This window comes from Bombus bifarius, unplaced genomic scaffold (assembly GCF_011952205.1).
Source record: "Bombus bifarius isolate JDL3187 unplaced genomic scaffold, Bbif_JDL3187 scf7180000007990, whole genome shotgun sequence".
NCBI classification, from domain to species: domain Eukaryota; kingdom Metazoa; phylum Arthropoda; class Insecta; order Hymenoptera; family Apidae; genus Bombus; species Bombus bifarius.
Genome location: NW_022884371.1, coordinates 1,751,790 through 1,775,489, shown reverse-complemented (window position 1 = coordinate 1,775,489; position 23,700 = coordinate 1,751,790). Strand labels below are relative to the sequence as shown.

At 38.6% G+C, this 23,700-nt stretch overlaps 1 protein-coding gene across 3 annotated transcripts in view; it reads right to left on the bottom strand.

Moving 5' to 3' along the window:
• Nucleotides 1-23,147, bottom strand: part of LOC117205357 (TLD domain-containing protein 2) — a 303,743-nt gene extending 280,596 nt beyond the window's left edge. For all 3 annotated transcript variants that reach the window (XM_033443681.1, XM_033443683.1, XM_033443685.1), the window contains exon 1: nucleotides 22,684-23,147. Coding sequence is in view for 2 of the 3 variants with exons in the window: in XM_033443683.1 (XP_033299574.1) it covers nucleotides 22,684-22,703 (20 nt within the window). In the remaining variant the exon portion in view is untranslated. The remainder of the gene's footprint in view (nucleotides 1-22,683) is intronic.
• Nucleotides 23,148-23,700: the final 553 nt, after the last annotated feature.

Here is a 23,700-nt window from a genome sequence, read left to right as displayed (position 1 = left end):
TTCTATCTTAATGAGAATCAACATGAACGTTTGGGCGTTTTAATAAAATATAAAAAAAGAAAATACTGGAACTTGAAATTTGGTAATTCGAATATTTCCTGCAAACAAATTATATTCCTGCAAGTAAAATGTACGCGATATTAAAAAGTTTGAACGTTGAAAACCACTTAAACCTGGTAGGAGGATTGTGTAACATTTCATCGTCATCGAATAAGTAAGCTGCTTTCTTATTAAACATTCATATCTACGTATTACGATGCAGTTGCCAACGCCGGTTTAAATACTTAAAATCGTATTCTTTGCGCGTCACTAATCATCAAAAATTCGTTTTCCTCCTGCTTAATTTATTATGTATGAGAACAGATTGTTAAGAGGAAGAAGTCGAAGATTTGTATGTATGTAGTAGAGCTTACGTCGCTCACCGAAGTATCCCATTTAAATGAGGCTTTGTGAATAATCTCGAAATATTAGGAACAAAAAAGGAACGTTCAAAAGAAAAAAAAAACGTCCTGAAAAGAATATTCCAAACGTAAATTAAACACTTTCCAAAGACACGTATATATGATTTAATAGTTATAACTATCAACGATATTTTTTTACCTGGACATCCAGCAGATACACGAAGATCAACCGTACTTTTCCCAATTACGAAACTCGCGATTCTTTATGAAAGAGAACTATACTCTAACTTGTGGAAAATTAATTTTTATTGAAAAAAGTCATTAGATTGGACAATATTTGAATTTCAATATTGCACATTGGTAATAACACGCATATTATTTTTGGAGAATAATGAGACGAATCGTACATCACTTTTCCATGTAATTCTAACAAACTGTTACATTTCGTAAATTCGTCGATGTAGCGTCAATGGTACAGCTTCTTTCATTTTACTAAATTTTCAATATTCCGTTGGAGGAAGAGACGCGAAAAGAAAACGTGGACGAAATTTCACGCGACATTTTCAAAAACGTAGAAACGTCGAATTATCGACGCGCGAGAACAACATCTCGATGATTGCTCCTGCGTGTCACGATGAAACGTTACGCCTATCGATTAAAAGAATCCTGTGTCCGCTATCCAGCGAACAGGATAAATTTATCCGAGGTATCGCGTTGAATTCAGGAGATGATATATAACATCCTATTTATGTCGCGAGCTTATCATTCACGAGAAGAACTGCGGAGGCGAAGAGCGCGAACAGTCTGTATTTCTCCTGGCTAGACGACATTTTCCATGAAGTTTCTTGTTCTCAACGCGTTCGCGATATTTATGTTACATAACGCGGAACGAAAGAAACACGACACACGACGAAAAGGCGGCGGAGAGATAAGAATGAGATAAAAATTCGAAATGGGACGCACTCGCGAGTGTATTTTCAGCCGGTGTTTCCAAGGACGAGCTGGATTTTTCTTCAGATCTGATAAACGCCTCGTAAGACGAAACACATATCGTTTATTTTCGGCTGATGTCGCGTGCACGGTAACAAAGGCCAAGTAATACGCAGCAATAGGGCGAAAATGTGGAAAGAAAAGGAAAATGAGCAAGTACGTGAAGGCGCTTTAAGGTTCGGTCGCGGGTCTAACGTGCAGCAGCGTAAGGTGGGTCACCGTCGTACAGGGGTTTCCAGCGCAAGATCAAGTTGATTGTAATTGGAATAATCGAGCTTCGTTCGATATTCATTGTGCAGACATATGTATTTTTGTCTCGATGTATAGAATCGATTCTCGCGGCGTCTCAAAAACATCTTACACAAGGTCTTACGTACAATTTATCGAAACGTATCTTATGTGCCGTCGCATCGTGGAACCGCTTCGGTGGATGAATCCGGATACGAAAAGAAGAAAACAAAGTTCGTGTAAACATAATATTCCGTACTCGACCTTGTTTTCCAGTTATAGCGAGTTTCTTCTTCAACAAACTGTGTCTGCAAGCAGATATGTTTACGAGATATGTTGAAAATGACCTCTTTGCATCCGAAAACCCGAACACAATGGAGACGTTTTGTTATCGACTGTGTTACTCTCTCCATTTCTCTAGATATTGTTCGGATTTTCTGGACGCCCTGTTTGTAAACAGACAGACGACATTAGTTCAACTACCTTCATCTTTCGATAGAATTACTGCAACGTAAAACTTTGCTATAGCTGAAACGAGGTCAAATAGAGCGTAGGCATACACAAACTTTTTTTTATTCTTTTCGTGTGTATATTTACCCTGTATTTGTAAATAATATTTTTAACGACGCAGTGCACGTCGATTTGCAGCTCTCTTACTAGGAATGTCGATATTTCATCTTAGAATTCGACGCAGAGCAATTGGTAAAGTGACTTTGTGTCATTTGAGAGAATTCTAATGATATAATGCGATGTTTGTTAATAAAGTTATTAATTGTGTGTTATGTAAACACATAGTTACGCGTTGTATCGTTAGAAATACAAAATCGAATCTGCTGCAGACTTCTCAAATTTGTTCTGAAATATTTCAAGATCTTTTAAATAGGTCAATATTAGCTATTTTACTTGTTCATCGCGAACATCTATATATTTGCCAACGGACGTTGTTAACTGGATGTCTACGTGCCATAGACGGGTGACGTCCGAACGAGGAAAAAAAGGAAAGTGAAGCATTAAAAATAGAGACAGCAGGCTGTAACGTCCGCGCGTCTTTTAAATACGCGACCTTCGAAACTACCTGTTCGTTTATCGATCTTTTTATTCGATATCGAGAACGTTTCTGCTAGTAGATATTCTTAAACAATGCAGTTTCGCAAATAGCGATCGACTTCGTTCTGAAACGCGTCGCTCTTCTAGAAAACCAACGGTCAGCGGAATTCTACTATATTTTCAAAGCCACTTTTCTTCGTCAAACGCTTCTACTTTTCGAAAATCCACGATTATAATAAAAATTCCACGGTCCTTCACGGCATGTAAAACAGGATGAGAAACGAGTGTGTTTTCTTATTCGACGCGATACGCGACGATATAATTAATAATAGAAATAATATAAAATAAAGTAGCAACAGAAACCGCGAGTCTACGAAAGTCATACGAAAGGACGAGAGACGAAGATGAATAAAGCGCGGTATCGCATCCCTTGTCGATAATCAGCCTTATCATCGATCAAGAAAAGGACGAAGCAAGCGTTTGTCTTTATTCAACAGGCTTATGTAGCTAACACGATAACAGCGTAACAATGTGAGATGTGTATGAAATTCTGACCGATACAAAAACGGACGAAGATTCAAAAGGCGAGCCTTGGTCTCTGTTGGGCACGAAACGGCGTACAAAACAAAAAGACAAGAAGCGTGGAATTATGGCGCACTCTTAGCAAAAATCACACGACCGATTCGCGAAAGAGGCGAGAAAACCCAACAAACAAGCGTCTGTCTTTGTTCGACGAACGTACGTAACTAGCGCGAGAACAGCGTAGAAAATAGGATGCGTAGAGGAACAAAAAACTCGGAATTATCGCGCTCTTTTAGTAAAAAATCGCACGATCCAGAAAAGAGAGTCAAGGGACAAGCGTTTACCTCTCTATTCGACAGAGTATAATTGAGTAGAAAGTGTATAATTAAGACGAAAACAGCGTATAGGAATAAAAAAAAGCGCGAGATCACGCGCTCTTACCAAAAATCACACGATCAATCGAGAAACTGTGGACAAGACGAAAGACAAGCAGCAGCCTGTCTTCCTTCGGCGATACGCGATCACGTAACCGACACGGAACGACGGAAACAACGCAGAGAAACAAATTATGTGTATACGATGTACAACAAGACGATGATCCGGCGGGTAAAGTCCTCGCGGAAAGATCGTCGCGAGGTAACTGACGTCTCGCCGGTGTGTGTTCATAGTTGAACAGAATCGCGCACCCTCCCTGTCTCCGCCGCCCAGTCAACCTTTTCCTCCCTCTCGCCATCGCCGCACCAGCTACCCTCCCACGACCCCACAGCGCACACCGTTGCCACCCCACCTACAGACTCCACCCCCGGACGAGCAGCGTGCGCCCCCGACTTCCCTTCTCTTTCTATCTTGCAGCGTGACGTGGATGGACGCTGTCATAGGACGTACCACGGATAGAATGGACTCCTCCTCGCCATTGTCCTTTCACACCTAACACGTTTCATTTCGGCGCCAGAATGGAAGAAAGTTCCGCTTTTCCGGGTTTATCGGCCGTATATTTTTTATGGGACGGCGGGCAAGGCCGATGATTAGTTTGTAGGGAAGGTTTAATGCGCGGCGTGAGTGGTTTAATGGGCAAGGAGAACGAGACGGTGTTTGGTCAGACACGAGGCAACCGACGATTTGGCCCGGTGAAGTTTCCGCTCGGTTCGACCACTGCTATGACATACGATGGAAATTCCTGTTAATCGTACGCCGGACTTGAGAAAACGGAATCAGATTCGTAATTCTAGTTCACTGATCCAGTGAAGGGTCGAATTGTTCGTGGAATTGCCACTTGACTATTAGTATCGTATCTGCTGTGCCACGCGTGTTTACAAATTACATACGTCGCACTGCCTCGCTCGGATTAGTCGAGTTTTGCTTGGATTCACGCTGAATCTCGGGCCACTGAATAGAGTTAAGTTAACGACAACGAGTGTACACGGTTGCTAGAGCAGCTCGAGTTCTCACATCGACCAAGATACCGGTCATACGTGTTTGTATCCACTCGTTTGGATTCGAACGACCTGAATAAACTGATGCTTAAGGTGGGGGGCTAAGTTTAATTCGTACAAAATAAGGCATGTTTTTGTGAATTATTTGTAACGACACAGTTAAAATCTCTTTATTAAAACCAATAGTACATTAAAGTATGACATTCGAAGAATATTGTATAAAATTTTTACGGAGAAATATTAAAAAATACGGCAATGGCAGTAATTATTCGGACGTGTCTCGGGGAAAAGTAGAATTGCTCATAACTTGGTGCTGGATCATCTGAAATCAAAAAATCAAAGTTTATTCGTTAGGTAACAGTTTTCTCCAGGCAACGCTGGGAGGGGTTTTTCGAAATTTCAATTTTTCACTTTTTTGGAACACTTTGAAGGGAAAATTAGCCGCAAATTTTCGCAAAATCGGCCAATTTATCCCTTCAAAGTGTTCCAAAAAAGTGAAAAATTGGAATTTCGAAAAACCCTCCCAGCGTTACCTAGGGAAAACTGTTACCTAACGAATGAACTTTGATTTTTTGTTTTCAGATGATCCAGCACCAAGTTATCAGGGGCACCGCAATTCTACCTTTTTTCCGAGACACGTCCGAATAATTGCTGCCATTGCCGTATTTTTCAATATTTCTCCGTGAAAATTTTATACAATATTCTTCGAATGTCATACTTTAATGTACTATTGGTTTTAATAAAGAGATTTTAACTGTGTCGTCACAAATAACTCACAAAAACATGCCTTATTTTTGTACCAATTAACCTTACCCCCCGCCCCTTAAGACACGAAAAATTGGCATGAAAAATTTGTTGAAGTAAATGTTACATCAAACCAAATATACATTCTATGATGGAGGTTATTCTTTACGATTAACGTAAAATCGTCAAGGAAACGTAAAATCGCAACCACGAGCGATAATTGTGAATTGGCTAAACAGAAGTTAGAAATAATGAAACGTTTCGTTGAACGCAATGTTAATCTTTAATGAATTGAAATTGCGACGAACGTGACGAATGAACACCATATGTATGTTACCAGAAGCAAATCTGCCGTTTTGCAATGAAACGTAGGAAAAATTCTAACATTTGCGCGCTAGTCAGACGGCCTATTCTACTGATAAACGTCTCGTAGTAGCGATCGTATCCAGAAATGTAGGTTTTCACGGCGACAGGTAGCATGACAAATCGTAGGAGCGGTTGTACGCTTTTGTTCTATTCACGGAATGCAACTGTGGTACACGCAGCAGGCAAATTTCGGTAGTGGTAAAACGAGGTTGCAGTTTGTGCGTTGCCATTTTTATTTTAAGCTTGACGAATGGTTTTTATTGCGAAACCATGTGACCCAGTATGCGGCGGGAATTATGCGCTCCAAAAGCGTTACGTGTACTTACTTTTGCGAACAATCGTGTCAAATATGTAGGATGTTGCTAACGTTGCTGGTAATATTAATTCATTACATTGTGCGATATCGCAAATAGATTTCGATCTCACTGTTGGCTTGTTCTCTGGATGATCTGCCAGTGATACTTTATCGATACTTCTTTTTCTAAAATTCGAACGCTGCTTTACGCACGAGAATGTCGTGATATTTTAATCCGATGTATTCTGGTTTCTCCGATTTAATTTTAAATTCGCAAAATGTCGATACGCGATTCGCTCACAGGCCATTCCGATTAACTCCATGAATTGAAAAGTGAAGAAAAGAGAAAATCATTTTTATCATTAAAGAAAAAAAAGAAAATGTAATATCATCGCTTTCCTTTACTTTCGAATTTATGGGCTAAACCGACTTACGGACTATTTGCTTTTTCATACGGCATTTTCTTAAAAAATAATAACCTTAGAATTTGCGATTACTATACTATAGTCTTCCGCGACAAATAAACTTAGTGTATGGTAGTAAGTATGTATGTAATTTGTTTTTAAAGAACATTTTTTAAAACAGTTCATTCTTTCCTCTGTAATAGAAATCACGGATAAAGCTTCTCGAAGACCATAGCGCGTTATTGAGAAAGCCGACACGCGCCAGAAATTACGTTCGCGATACGCAAATTAAAAAGACAGAGTAAACAGTTGTAGGAAATTTTTTAGAATTCGTTAAATCAACTCTTCTGAAAGTCGAGATTTTCTGACCTGATTCCTCTCGTCGCTAACACAGTGCAAGCTCCACCGTAAATTTGGACAACATCGTTAAAGGACGAAGACCAGGACGAATCGATGGATCGAGTTGTGGATTCATCGACTAAAACGTTCTCTAATTTCCTCTAGTTTTTGTATTCGACGTTCCTACAGATAAAAATGTTTCAACATCGAAATGTATACTCGCATCCGCTTCAAAATAAATCAGAAAATTCGCTTGTCGAAAAAGGAAAGAAGAAGAGATACTAGAAAATACTATAAAAATACTAATAAAAATACCAATGATCGGAAGAAATAATGCAAGAGATGAGCAAAAGGGGGCTCGAAAGTACAAAGGGAAAATTTAAAATGGCTGATAATAGTTTTTTTTTAATTTAGAAATTAAAAGAAGAAAATTTGGAAACCTTGGAAGAAAACTTTGGAAAGTTTGGAAGAAAAAGAACATTTTAATAATAAAAATAAAATAATAGAATGAAACAAAAAGAGTAATAGAAGAATAAGAAAAGGAAATAAAAGAAGAGAAAAACTTCGATATGAATCAACGATGAATTTTACGAAGCAATTTAACCTATAAAATTCGAATCGAACAAATCTATGTGTGTCCTGGTTCTTGTTATGGTCATTTGAAGAGACGATCGATTAAGCTTTATTGACGCAGATGTAGCAATGATACAAAGAGAAACGATTACAAGAAGAATCATATAATAACGATAATATTGACTTGGGAAAACAGCAAAATAGATTTACAATTGCAACTGGCCAATAAAACTCTTCTACATGACCAGTCTAAAAATTGACCAAATTTAATTTTAAAACCAACCAAAACGTCCCTATCGCGTTACTTTATTTCTAATTAATCAAACAAATTTCACGCTTCCGCTTTTCGGCAATTCCACACAGCATTCTAATCGTCTCATTTTTCCAGAAAAACAAAATCCTCCTAATTAATCAAACAACCCCCACCCTTGTGACGTGTCCAAAAATTCGACCACTGACGGTGAGATCAACGAATCTGACAAACCTAAACATTCGCGAAACATACTTGTCTTATTCCTGCAGAAATCCAAAATTCTTCCAATTATAATACCGACGATGAATCTATCGAACCTAATCTCACAAAACGTTTCTATCATCCGGAAAAGGAAGAAAGAAAAGGAACCTTTCTTCCGCGAAAGCGAAAATTCTTCGAATTAATTAATCGAACCAACTTCGTGCGCTTCGACGTCGCAAAGAAATATTCCGAGAAATTCGATTACTCGGCAACGGGGAGATGGGTTAGAAGAAGGTCGCGAAAGGGTGGGAGCGATACACGAGTCGAATGAGAAGAGTACAAGAAGAGGAGCAGGGTAGGTAGTGTACGAAGATGCTTCTCTGTGGAGAATCGAAAAGGCAAAAGATGAGGGCAGGGGGTTGATCGATGACGCAAGGTCGTACAATATCGACGGCCTCCACGATCTACCCCTTCTACTTACGCTGCCGAGCCACCCCTTTTCCTCCATACGATTCATTAAGGAAGAGAAACTGTAGCGTGTGTTTTGACTCTCGACATGGGACCAAGCATAAATCAGGATCCCACGTGTATATGCAAGATGGTATAGGAAATTTCAAGGACGCGTGCTTGTAACACGCCATTGCTCCATTTAAGCGATCCTTTTGTCGTCACTGACCTATTTAACGTATCCTATCGTGCCTATCGTACAAACGTATCCCATTTTTCAGGCTACACGCGCCGCGGAGTTCGAGCAACCCTTCAAATCGACGATTTATTAACGCTAGAATTAACAGAGTGGTGAGAACGATCGATTTTTGGCAATTTTCCATCGAAATTTTAGAGATACGTAGATTCTCGACAGATCCGAGTCGCTTCTTCGTAAGACAATCTTTTCTACAGAGCAGGAAAACACGCGCGAAGAATTACCATGAGATTTTATAACGGCAAATTTATTTGTCGAAATGAACAAAATGGCAAAATAACCAAACGACTAACTCTTATTCGAGGGAGTTTGATAAATTTGCAACATTTTTGGGAATTTGAACTATTGTAAAAATATAAATAAAAGCTTGTTCTTCTCCTTATTTTATTATATACCGTTTATTCTGATTTGCCTAAGGCAAGTTTTACGTTTCCAGCGTTAATGCCGAACTGCTGCTACATTTATCGCTCGTTTTTCTATACCTTTTTCCTCTCGTTTTATTTTTCTTCGTTGCCTTTATTGCCAATACTAATTCCTTCATTTGGTCGAAGAAGAATATGTATCACGTTTATCTACAAGCAACTGTCGTGCGTCGGAGAATTTATTAATTCCAAGATATCATTTGATACTGATCCCCGAGTCTCTGTATTCTATCTGTTTTTACTTTTTCTTTTTTCTATTTTTCATGCGAGGCAGGAAGATTCCTGTCTCAAAGAATTTCCTATTTCCACACAAAGAGCCTCTTTAATATACGACGACATATCACTGATCCCCCCCCCTCTCTCTCTCTCTCTCTCTCTCTCTCTCTCTCTCTCTCTCTCTCTCTCTTTCTCTCTCGTATCTTTTGAAATCGTCGTTTAAAGCTACTTTTCAAGAAAGAACTTCCTAATCCTGACGGCCTGAAACTCAGAATAGCTAACTATATATCACCATACCAACAAATACTCTCATTGCAAACTTGGCCCTGCGTGCTCGTCCATTTCCCCTGTTATGTAACGAGAAGAAACTCGACAGAAAAATTTCCAGGCAATTACGATTTCTATAGTAAGCGGAGTATTGATTAGAATGTTTCGTGTAGCAGACTCTACAGACTGGAAGTACCTTACATTAAAACATCAAGCTGCGCCACTAATTGACACACTCGCGGCCAGAGACGTATTTTCCATGGAAACTGAACCAAAGGTATAACATAGTACAACGGGAAAATAAAACAATTTTACAGGACAGAGTTATACTTTCTGATACAAAGAAGACTAACGAGAAACTTAAATTTGCAGAAACGTGATACAAGAGCGATACAGAATACGTAATGAGGTGGCTATGAAAAGTATTTGCACGCTATGCGTATTTAATTAACTCCAATTAGCCGCAAGTGTATTGAATCTTGTATCATTTAATAGTACTCGTACATGAATATAAAAATTTCGTATTATGAAAATGAGAAGTAAAGTTTGATAAAAACCACTTGGTTGAAAGGCATTTCTTTTTACACCAAAAAAAAAAATTTCTAATAATTAAAAGAAGATATTTTTATAATAAAAAGCGACACCAACGCGAAGACATTAATAAAGAGATCAATTCTAACAATTAGAAAAAGAAACCTGGAACAGTATTACAGAAAAGAACGATACAAAAACATCAAAGAAGAAATTCTAGCAATAAAGAAACCAGTGGAAGGGCAAAAGGAAAAAGAAAATTCCTGTGAAGAACAATGAAAATATAACGTGATATCAACGAACTATACATAATCGATACTATTGTATAATACGTGTTACGCCGGGCCTCTCTGCCTGGCCCAGGTCACACACCGCGGGCCAGACGGATACCCGATGTCCGCTTTTCCGTACGGCGTACCCTCAATATCCTTAAGCACCCGTCATAAACCCGAGTCACTTGCCTGCTAAGGTCCTTCATAACAAACAAACATCTGTGTCCGAAGCATTTCTAAAGACTATTGTCTACCACGGCGGGACAAGGGAAAGTTAGTTTTGTCACGTGCGCTGCAACTTTCCTCCCACTAACCACTTTCTCTCGAGGGCGGTTAAGACCCTTCGGTTGACCAATTAACAGCGAAACCTGTTTCCCTCACTCTCTTAACTAACATCGGCACCAACAAATCCGAGGGTCCCGTGCGCTAGACACACCCATCCTTAGCTTTCCTCCGACACAGCATCGTCACTCAACTTCACTTCTTCTACATCGTTGGAAAAGTCAACTACTAAGTATACGCTAATGCCCAGCGGGGCAGTTCTAAGCATAACGCGAGAGTCGGTCTCGGTATTGTCGAGCATACACTTCGTCTCTTAAATATCTTATAGTGCTCCGTCCACTAATACACTAAATCTAATTATAAGAGCCCTGCTCTAACGCACATATCTCTCTTAGCTTCGTGCGACAAGTTGTTAATTACTTACTTCTCTACGTCAGTGTAATCTAAGTGCTGGAAACATATAATTTATAATTCTGTGAATCACAGGGTTATACAACCTCAATCACCCCTATTATCTCAACGGAAATCAGGGGATCGATCAACTCGTGGTGTCGATTGTTATAATCGTAACGGGGATTTACGACCCCCGTTGACGTCTCTCCTTGCGATTACGTCTCCCCGCGATTGGTCGAAGAAACAATACGTATAGAATATCATCAAGCTTCTAGGACCCTACATTTTACCACGAACGAAAGTTACGGATTTTACGAAGAATTCTACCGCGCTGAGAAGTTTGTAAAATCTTCGTAATAAAATTTACGTAATTTTATGACCATTGAATATATTACAAGCAAAATATTTGAAACATTTGCAACTGTGAAATATTCGCCACTGAGGAATCTCCAAGTTGATCAATCTCTTTCGCGCCCCTTTTTTCTACGCGCGAGATAATACACAATAGCAAGGGTGAGAAATTTGCAAAAACTTTCTAACAAAATTGATATAATTACGTTGTGATTGAATATACATATTAGAAATCAACACATCCGTAATATCCTCGAGTATATTGCCATTGAGACACTTGGAAGCTCATCAAGCTCTCTTGCACCCCTATTTTTCTACGCGTGAGATAACTTCACAATAACGAGCTCTCGGTATAAAGATAGCGTTCTACAGATTTACGCATCGCTCGAAAGCCGATATTAAACGAGGATATCGATCCGTGATACGAACAAGATCCATAGCGAACGCGGATGTTCGCGATGCATTTCAATGAGCTAAGAGGGTGGAAATATTTAAAATGAAACGACGTCGTCGTGATATTAACAAAGTTCTTGGCGTATCGTGGAAAAATAATTAAGATCTTCCTCTTCTTTCGTTGCTTGTGTCGCTGATGAGTCTTCGCGGAGCTTATTATTAGCAGATTGATAAAAAGAAACGTTCGATGACGAAACGGTAACCTCGTTAAAGACACGTCAGTCTCGTCACGCAGCTTCGATAATTTTCGCGCGGATAATAAACGCGTTGCCCTCGAAATTGCCAATCGTTTTTGTCGTCGAACTATTAGAGCCACTGTTTTCTCTAATTCTGATGGCGAATTAATTTTTAACGAGTTTCATATTCAAGGGCAGATAAGCGTTTCAACTTTCAACCGCGTGCTCCAGTGTTTTTACACCAGACGATTTCTAGAGTTCTAATTACGAAATTCTCGCGTCTTATTTTTATATTGCGAGTGTCAGACACCATGGACGGGTTAATTTCAAATGGAAACGTTTATCAGAAGTACGTATTTGCAGGAAAGTGGTACTCGCGTTAAATTAATCGAAACTGTTCGAGCAGTTCACGGGAAAGAACGTCTTGGCGGTGTGTAAGAACTTGAGGAGCTCTGAAATGTTTTATTGCACGGCTACAAATATCTCGAATACCTGTGTCTCTCTACTTTCGATCACGGTTAAAAAGTTTCTAAAAAAGTCTGACAAATTTACCATTCGCCCTAGAAAACGTGCGTCTAATCTCTTCGACTAGAAAAGATTATCCTTGGCTCGAAAAATGAAAGTTTGTAAAAGATGAGATACAAAGCGTTTCATTGGGAATATAAATTTCACAATGTAAACAAAGTTAGCACTCGCTTCAGATAGCATAAGTTTGCTCTTAATGCGGTGAAGTTGCCTCTCGAAGTGGAACAATGTGCAGTAATTCTGAATTTGAAGAAATCTCATTAGCGATACAATCGGCGGTAGCATCTTCGATATTTCGCATAAATTCTGTTACAAAGCTTGCTTAAGCTTCGACAAACCTACGATTCATCCCTTGAACAGTTTATTAAGATTCTCGTAACTTGATATGTAAATAAGGCTTTGGTCGATAATCGCAGGAAAAGGAAGAAAAAAGAAAGACGGTGGAAGAATCGATTTCCATACTCTGCAACCCTAATAGGTTGGAGCAACGCGAGACCAAGAATCTTCCCCAAAAGCTCACCTGATCCACGTCAACCATGGCCACAAAAAAACGGCAAAAAATCCAAGGGAAAAAATGTTCGTTCCATCTTAACGACCCCTCGGGCCGAACCGCGGCCGCAGATTACGCTAAATGATCCCGTTGCTCGTTCTGGGGGCGAAATGAGGAAAACGAGCAGAGAGGGAGGAAGCTGAGGCCGAACGAAAGAGCCACCTAGTGTATAGTGTGCATAGGTGCGAGAGTGAAGTGCGGCGAACCGAAAAAAAGTGGAAACGGGAGAAAATACGAAAAGAAGAAAAGGAAAGAGGATGCAAGGTAGAGGAAGAGAGATAGGGAAAAGGGGCAAGAGAAGGAAAATAGAAGAGGGAAGAGATGGTAGACAAGGCCGTCTCTAATGAGAACTCGAGCGATTTTCCATCGGTTTTTCCAAGCGGACGAAGGTCGCGGCCGAACCACGGAAAATGAGGAAATGTCCTCTCTGTTTCTGTTCACTTTCTGTTCACTGCTTTCCTCCCTTTGATTACAGGTATTTAAAGGCGGACGCGCACGTACTTTTAGAAAACTCCTATTTGGAACGTATCACGCGAATTATATAAAATATTTCGAAATTTCGTCGCCACTGGACTGCGCATTTCTATGTAAATTCATATTTTTCAGCATATAATTAAAAAATGTAGAACCTCGTATTATACTCGAAGATGGTATCCCTCTGGGGGTAGCCATCCACGTATTATTTAGCAATAAAGTTACAAAAATTTACGAAATGTCCAACTGGGCAAATTGTAAGGTACAAATTAAACAAATAAAAAAGAAAAAAGAATCTTCGTAATTCTGTGTACTCTGTGTAATTTTGCTCTGTCAAATTTCCTACAAACGCACAAAGGCTCATAGTCTAGTTATCGCTGTGGCGAAATGAAACACGGCTGTCGTGATTACGTTGCTAAAATTTTAAGTCGTCCACTGCGAACGTTATATTTAATAAACATGTAGTACAGAGCGCGAAGTATCGTTTAAAACATGAAACATAAGTGGTAAAATCTTCCTGAATATCGACGCTTATTGATATAATATAATATTATACGTCGCGCCTCCCATATACAGTTCCAGATTCATTTCAGTATAAATATAGATAGTCGAGTCTTATTACTATGCTGCTGGATGTTTATGCAAATTCATATTTTCATGAAAATGATGAAGCAAATGGAGCCTAGCTAGAAATTTGTTTCACCTGCTAAATGTTACAACGTGCATTTCTACTTTGTGCATATTTCATATGATTCTTCGTATCGAGTGAATCTTCCACTTTTTGTGTCTTTAAATTTATGTAACATAAATGCACGAACATCCGCAGTCTATCTATTGGGTTGGCAACTAATTACCACTTAATGACAAAATCCGCAATCACTTAGTTGACAACCCAATATATGTAAGTCTATGTATATGTAACATCGTTACAGTGCCAACGAAATTTCAGAATGTTTCGTATAAGACGCGTAATATAATTCGCAAAAGGTCTACAAGTGTCTGAACGGTCTGGCGAGCTACTGTAGAGAGACAGAGGATCCTCTTCTGGGTAACTAACGACCGTGTCGGAGGCGGAGGGATGAAACCGGAGGAAGAAAAATGAAGAAGGAGATAGAGAGGAGGGTTTTAGGGAGAAATAATGAGTCAGAGCGTTGTTATTATTACGTACGTGTTGTTGGTCCGGGTTCAACGTGTCTGCCAAGTATTGTTTCCTTTTTCGAGCTGGCTGCATGGCTCAAGGACAGCGCCAGACAATGGATCGAGCTGTTCGATTCGAGCCAGTTCTCTTTTCCATTTACCGCGTGCATTCTATTCCGTCCAACTCTCCAGTATAATTTATTTCATTTCAACGTTTTAATAATAATTTTAATGATTTCAATGTGGCCAAAGATCGCCGAGTGTGTGACAATTTGTCGAACAAAGGGTGGGATTTGCTTGAACGAAGAACGAACAATTATCTCGTTAACACTTGCTGCTAATAGCAATCTCACTTTTCCCAAAATTTCCCTAAAATTTCATTTGAAGATTCTCCGCCTTTAACTTTTGCTCCAACAGCGATATACAGTGGTGGTTGGTAACTGGTGGTACAAGCGGGAAGGGGGTGATTCTACGCGAAAAAAGAAGTCGAAAATATATAATAACAATTTCTTTTTTTTTTTTTTTTAATTTTTCCATCGAGACAACGATCTACAGTGAGATCCGTTATAACGAGACGTGATAAAGTGCACGCGTAACGAGCGAAAATTCAAAATCGATTTTCTCGAAAACAAAGCCTCGAACGAAAAATTTTTATTCTATATTTTCGACTTCTTTTTTCGCGTAGAATCATCCCCTTCCCGCTTGTACCACCAGTTACCAACCACCCTGTATATCGTCACCGAGTATTTTATAGGCAAATTTCTAATCGTCGGAACATATCTTATATAAATGAGCATTTCTACTACTAACATGACGTAAAACAGAGAAACAGTATGTAAGAATCGAAGCAACGAATATGCATGCACCGAATCGAACGAGTCATCACGCTCGAGTTGAAAAGTATTCATTTTTCTCACGTAAATATTTCTAGAATGATCGAATAATGACCGAGTGGCGCGTATACGTACAACGTTGTCAGACAAAAGAGCCCACGTACTGCCAATAATATGCAATTTCTTGTCTTCTAATTGATATGACTTATTACGCAACTGACACGTTTCGAGCTGATCGGATCGGGCAAATTTAAGAAGCCTCGTTCCGTCACCGCGAAATACATTCTCTCTGTTACACATTATTTATTTAGGCGATAACAGGCCAGAAACTTACCAGCGATACCGTTTCTATCGTGTAATAAGTATACCGAACGATTCTCGAATATTCAAACGCGTCTTTGACGATCTTTCGTCAATTCGAACGATGGCGCTTGTTACGATCTATTGAGAAATGTATAATTTTGTATGCTAGACTAGATTAGCCGCGCAGTAGTAACACACGTATGTGAATACGATTGTATGGAAGTATGCGTGTGCTCAACGTCTCGAAAAACAAATGAATGTAACTGTTCCGTTGGCAATGCGATATGGAAGATGATGAGACAAAAAGAGTGCTGAGACGCGTGCAAATGTATATCGACGAAGATCCTGGAAATCGTTTATTGAATAAATCTAAAACTATTTTAATATGAATCCTAAGTGTAACCTTAGTGTTCCTTTACTTTTATTTCGTCGATTAAGATCCACAATTCTCAACGCGATCATAAATCTGAACGTAAGTTCTTTATACAAACTTAAATTTCTTACCACTCTTTATGACAGCTTGATGTATTGTAGTAAACGTGAAAGGTAATATATATACAGGGTGGACGATATATAACTAATTTCCAACTGCCGCCATACTGAAACGATGCGTCCATCGTGTCCTGTTCCGCTTCAGCGATTGTTTTATCGAAGAATGTGAAATAATCGTGGAGCGTTGCACAGTTGAGGAACGAGTGAAAATTATTCAAACATTTGATCGAAGTAATTCGTCGACTGGCGATGACTTTAAGCAAGTTACGTTGACGATATCATCCGACCTGATAGATCGACCGATTTGACTTTACCGAATTTCCTCTCGTCGGCTTTTCTTTTAACCCTGACCTTCCCTCATTTTCATAAATTAGCGGGTCGTATCAAGTGGACATTACAATGGTAAAACATCAATGAGATGAAAAAGAAAAAAGACAAATTATTGATTTTGCTCTTTGTCGCGCTAGTTCTACAATATACAAAAGTAAACAAATTTTGTAAAAATTCTTTCAAAAATGGTAGAACAATAATATATAATCTTTGGCCTTGAAAAGCGTGTCAAATTGACATGGGGGATGGCTAAGGGTTAAAAGTAAAAAGTATGTCGATAAAGCAAACGTATGAAAATGCAATGAAAAATGCGATTGACAGAGTTCGACTTTGTGCAGCGTCGGAAGGCAAACATCTTTCTGATATTATATTCCATATGTTTCATTTGCAGAAGCTACTCCTTCATCCTGATACATTGGCCAAGGGATTATTTGAAGAAACAAACAGATATACGTAGACTTAAGAGATTCAAAGCATTGGGTGCAAAAGACAAATTTTAAGTGATTCTTAGATAAGAGAAGATAGCTCAGAGAAGACAGGTACCTTATCTATCAAATTTGTACACGTTAGTTTCTTCCGCAACGACAAACGCTTGGTGTTATTTTATAGTAAATTGCACTTACAATTAGCAAAAAAAAAAAAATTCATAAATAATTTCCACGTACTAATAGATATCTTGTATTAGCAGGACTATTGTTTTTATTTCGTTTGAAAGTTATTATATCGTCCAACCTGTGCAATATATCAATTTTTCAGTTATTAATTAGAAGGAAAATCATACGTCCAGTCGTTAAAGGATACGATTCTCTTGTTTTGGATAAATGCTGGATATTTTAATTACATTGGTTTCTTGCTAAAGTACGTATAATGTTGCGAAAACGTATCCAAAAATTCAACTCTCCATACATACGTAACCCCAAAAATTCGAAAATTCCAAAAATTCAGCCATTCCGAAAGATATCGTAAAATTTCAACTACCGAGTAAGTACTAAAAGTTCTACTAAAATCTTCATCTACGTAGTACGGAAACGTCTTCAAAGTAGGATCATCAAGCGCGTTAGTTAATCAGCGGAAGCGTGACAAACGCACAATCGCAACACAGCAATACGTAGTAGCACAGCGATGCGCGAACACGTGCGACATGTTCAAAGCATAAACGTAAACGGATCGCCTAACCGTGATTAGATATGCAGCCAGGTACACGTGTATATAAGCAAATGAGCTGTACGATGCACAGTATGAAATCGTGGTAAAACAGAGGCAGTGCGCGTGTCTTATCTAGCGACCTCAACTTCCGCACCTTTTCACCATTTTCTACCCCTTTGCTAATTACGCGACCCAACGAAAGTTCAAAGAACCGTCCGCCGTCGTCTTTTATACCACGTACCTTTTTTTCCTTTTTTTTTCTCCTCTTACGTATTCTTCTCTCTTTGATAATCGGATTTTTTTTTTTGCGGAAACACCCTCGCGAGACGATTCGAAAAGACACGCGGAATATGACGACGATGAAATCGCATTGATGGTATTCGACGATAAAAGTTAGTTACGCAACGCTTCTCACTCCCCTCTCACGGAAATATCGTCTGTCGGAAATAGATTCAAGTACATGGACATCGATGGTTGGCTTGGAATTATGCATCGACTCAGTTCGTCAAGGTTGCTGGATCACGACCGCGGTTTCGCGCGTGGGGCGTTTGAACTATTCGCGCCTCCTTCCATTTCTGCGTCTCGAAATACTTTCTGAACTTGTCCGCGCATTTTCCATGAAAATGATTTCTATTACGTTCCCTACAGTGCATAGGGTTCATGGCGTGATAGATAAAAGCTTGACGTGATTTTCTTAGTACCGTTAAAATGACATTTCATCGTATCCTCTTGCATCTTTCACGAATTTGAATTTATTCTAGCTGTTAATCGTGTTTCTGTAGGATATATTGGGTTGTCCGAAACGTTTCTTTCGTTTCATAAGGTGATAATAGATGAACAACAATTTTTGTTTTATATTATTTTATCAAATTAGAAGTAATATATTATTATTTATTGAATTTATGATCCATTTCGTTATATTTCTATTATTATGTTCGTGCATAATTCAATAAACTAATATAAAACAAAAAACATTGTGCGTGTATTATTTCCTTATAAAACGAAAGAAACTTTTCTGACCTAATATATGGCGCGTACGTAATAGAATAAAAAACTTGATACGCATATCGGTAAATTTGCATACACATCGCTCCAAATGAGGCAACCATCGACGTTTCGAATTCTCACATTTTACATATTTCAAACTACGAACTTTGCAATCTAGCTTCGACTGACGACTTTAAACCTTAGCAACTAAAGCTCTTTTACGTTTGAAACGCAACTACTCCATTTTCCTCTACTACATTCTGAAACAATGGAAACGAGGAGGCAAAAGAAAAGAATGCAGAAGCCGTTCGAACGTTCGCCAAAGAAGATAACATAACCCAGATTACTTTATCATGTTAAGCGATGACAGCGTCCATAGGTGTGTGAAGTCGGACAGAAAGTCGACGCGTTGACCAACGCGAATAGGGTTGAAGTGGTAGTGATAATGGCCGCTCGTTGATGATATACAATACAAGCAACCACGTCGTTTGCCTACGCGGCGATCAACATAAATCGCGAGAAACGCTTTCAGCGTGAAAAATAGCTCGCCTTTTGATCGATCCCTATCGTGCCATTCGATTTCTACATGCACGCGCGTGTCCACTTTATTATACATGTAAAAGTTGAAGTAATAAATATTTCATTATTACCATTAATGTTTCATTAATAAGTATTCATGAATATTTATTAATGGGTAAACGTAATACTTTTTATTCCCCAGCTATTTTATTCTATTCTGTTACTAATTTAATTATGTATATATTAATTTATTTCTATCATATGCGCCTTCATCTGGTATTCTACATATGTAAATGTATGCTTCTAACGGTAAAAGTTGGAACTTCAATGTTTCTACGATAAATACACTTGTACCTACGTACATTTCGTACGTACACTAGCCGCGAGATATTTGCTACGAGTCGATATTTTTCAATGTTTTTATTTTCTAGTCATTTTATTTTAAAACCATTATTTTATTTGTTGTATGTGTCTTTACTTAGTATTTTACCTTATAAATATGTGTTTACAAGCAATGAACGAATTTTCAATTTTCATTGGAAGCGTACGTTTTTGAACTTGGTTTATTCGAAGCACTATACTGAAACGAAAACAGAGCAATTTAAACGAACGTTGTCGCTATTTAGCAGATGCACGTCGTACGTATGTATGTGCAACTATAAGCATAAAATGAACACCTCATATTTCGAATAAATACCTATAAGAGCAAACATACCACGTGTAAATTAATAATTTGCATAAATTTATTAAATGAGGCGTTATTAAGTTTTTCATCCATTTTTTAGACCTATATTTAAAAAGTAGGCATTTAACATGACGCTTTTAATACCGAATGTGTTGCAACAAATGTATGCAACGTCTGATAAATGAATACATTTATTAAATATAGTAGACACTTTATGTGTGCTTCGTTTCTCTATGGTCCTACGGCAGTAGCATTGATCACTAGTCAAACTTATCACATATTACGCTTTCAATGTAACCTATACAGCCATGATAATATCATAATTTATCTATGAGCGAAGAAGTAAAGTAGATCTTCTCCCAACAAAATACTTCTCCCGGCGATGAGTAATATGATACATTAACATTTTTGTGTTAAAAACTTAAATTAATAAAATTGAAATAAAAAATTAAAATAGTAAATAAAAATCAATAGAAAAAAGATATTTCCTTTCATAGTATAGTAGGATAGTTGTTTATACAAAAATTCAACGATGCACGGTTTAAAATTAACATGGCAGCATGATCTTCAATCCAGCAAACTGACCTGCCAGATCTCATTTCGTAACACGTTTATGGCGCCACGAGATTATAGAAGCTATTTCAAAAGCGTCTAACATTTCATATAATAAGAAAAAGGTGTAATGGTCTGTGTAAAGAACACCTTTGGTTCTCCGAGATAACATTTCTTCTCTAAAAAATCGTAACAATAAAATCGAAAAATTCTTTATAAATCTATTAAATATCATGTAGGTACAGATTCGACGTCTGTGATGTCCTTGAAATCACGATAATCTCAAACATTTTGTCCCGAAACAATTTTTTCGATAAAATTAAAATCATACAAATAGTACAACTTAAGCTTTTAGAAAGTGTTTATGAAATAGTTCGGAGAAAAAGCCAAGTTCCTCTTTTCGTATGCAAACTTATATAACGGGCTTAACCATAACCATCGAAAATTCAAAGTGTTCCGCGTAACATCTTTAGAAATCGTCGAACTATTTTAAGAGACCAGCAAAAACTACTGAAATCCAGATAAACATTTTCAACGCTGCAAGAAATCGCTGTTTTATCATAAGAGCGTTGTCAGTTGCGCGCGCGTTAAATGAAGCGAAATGACTCCCGTCTAACCTCGAAAAATTTAGCTGTGCGTCTATCGATGACAGTCAAACCTTTGTCTCTTTCTCTATCCGCAACACTGAACTAAAATTTCGAGACTAGAGAAATTTTCTGCCACCCAAAGCGAATCAATAGTTGCGCAATTGTCCAACCACGAAGTACGCAATAAAGAAGAAAAATAAAAACTAACAACAGTATAATGCACCGAATAATGCGACCAATCGTTTTGTGCGAGCACAAAAACGAATGGGCTGAGTTTCGTGTAACGTGACCAAATATCGACCGGTCGAGGCAACGAAGGGTCTCGACGTCTAAAGCGGAATAATACAATCCCAGAAACACGACAACAGCCTAGGAGAGAACAGTGAAATGGCTGGCGGAGTGCGCAGTGAACCGTTCCCTGAGTTCGCCTCCTTTGGTTCGCAAAGTGGCAAGCGTCAATTGATCTACAAGCCTCGGCAGAAATTTATGACCCGCCCCTTATCAAGAGAAACCATCGTTGGTCGTTAATCGCGCTATGCCGTAATTCACCTTCATCGCGGGTCAGATGCCACTACTGTGTCGTGCCAATAACACCTACACACGTTCTTCTATATACAGACCGTGCTCCTCAATTCTTGGTACAATTGAAATTAAGACGAAAATCAAGAGTAATAAAGTTACATTAGAGGCTCTATTTTCAAAAAAGATCTGAGAGAAAAACCAAATTTGCCTAGACTCAATTGGACAAGAATAGACAGGAGATTATTCTACATTCCATCATGTGAAAATATAGAATAAAGCATTTTCGTTTAAGGCCTCGCTTTTGAGAAAGTCAAAATGGCTTTACCCAGTAAGTTTATTTTTCTTAATAAGTTAGCATAATTAATAGTGAATTCTCTAAGGTAAATTTTTAGAAAAAATGTTTGTAACGTCGTCTTTCTCTAATTTTTAATTTATGAAGTTGATCAATATGGATAACTTGTAAACGAGTTATAAGTAAATATGTACATGTGCTTCCATTTGGTCCGCATATAGTTCGTTTAGGTCGCATATATTCATGAAAACGATATAGATATACGTGTCTCCGTATGTCCAAGTGGAGACGCGCGGGTATCCATAATTTACCGCTCGTTACACACAGCTACACGAATAATACGAGATAGTAGAACCCGTAATATCTAAAGAACGATCAAAGTCTGTCTTTCGTGAACAAGAGAGTGGAAGCACGCTGTGGCTGAAGGCTGAAGGTACTTGTCGCGAGCAAGAGGCCCTCATTTGGCAGTCAAAGCGAGAGAATCTTTAAAACGTTAACTGGCAAGGTCACGACGTTTCAGGAAAACGATGGAGCATCATTATCTATATAGTTTCTATCTCTCTCCCTCTCCTACTCGTGTTCACGATCGAGGTATCAAAACAATAAATCCGACCAAAATAACGCGTTTACTCTTTGTTAGTGGAAATCACAATGGCCCGATAATGTCAACGAGAACGAAAGTAAAAAAGAACTAGAATAACATTCAAGTGCAAGGTTGTGGAGAACGTTTTCAAACCGTTACAGCGACTATTCTTCTTCGTTGAGGGACTCTCTCATACATGTATGTATAAAGCAGACAATCGAACGCGGTTATGTTATATACATACTGCGTTAGAAGAGACGAGGGATCGATTGAACGTATTAATTATGAGACAATGACCACTTACATTTTCCCGTGATCTGCCATCCGGTCGATGATGTCAGTAGACCAGCACGTCGTTGCTTTCTCGAAACCGCTCAACGTAGCCCTCGTGTGTACAGCTTTGTGTGTTCGCACCTTGTTCGATAGTGCGGGAAACTACTACTGCTACCGGAACGGATTACGATGGCGTAAAACGCGGAAAAACTCCACGACTGATCACGAGGGAAGTTTAAGTATACGTGACAGCATAGAGCCGGCTTGATGCGAAAAAAAGTAACAGGAACGTAACCGCGTGCGCGACACCGATTGTTTCGTGATATTTCGTCGCCGTCTTCTGCTATCTCACTCTTCGCAGACCCCGAGTTTCCTATGTCGCGTGAAACAAACGACTACACCGCGATCGATTCACTGGCGACGCGAACGCCCAACACGCACGTCTCACGATGCAAAATACGCCAAGACTATCGTCGATTAACGATGACACTGCGCGAAAGAAGAAAGTTTTTCCGGTTAAAATGCAATTACAGACACTTCAGTACTCCCGGCCCAGACTGTCATCGATTGTTGACGAGCGTCTTGGCCGATCATGTCTGCTACCGGAGTAACTACAGCGCCATCTCGTGATATTTTCCACGAATCTCATATGCGCAGAAATATCTGTAGATCAGTAAGAACGCTTCTTATATCGACAGCTCGAACTTAGCACCTCTACTGGTGATTTGTGGTATTCGATTGTCGAGGTGGGATCTGCTTAGTCGATTGAGCATGATATTGACGTTTAAAATGAAAACTGAAAATGGTTTAGTGTCTTTTCTTTAGCAAAATATGTATGTACCATTTTCTTATGTCGTTAATGCATTTTTAAATACATTTGATTAAATATACTGTGATTGATTTTTTCAAAAAGTGAATAAGTTTTCTCTGATTCTTCTAAGGTAAGAAAATTTGTTTTATAAAATCTACTTCTACCTGATTTTCTTAAGAAGAAAGTAGGGTTATTCGATTGAATTTCGCAACAAATGATAAATGTATAAAACTTAAT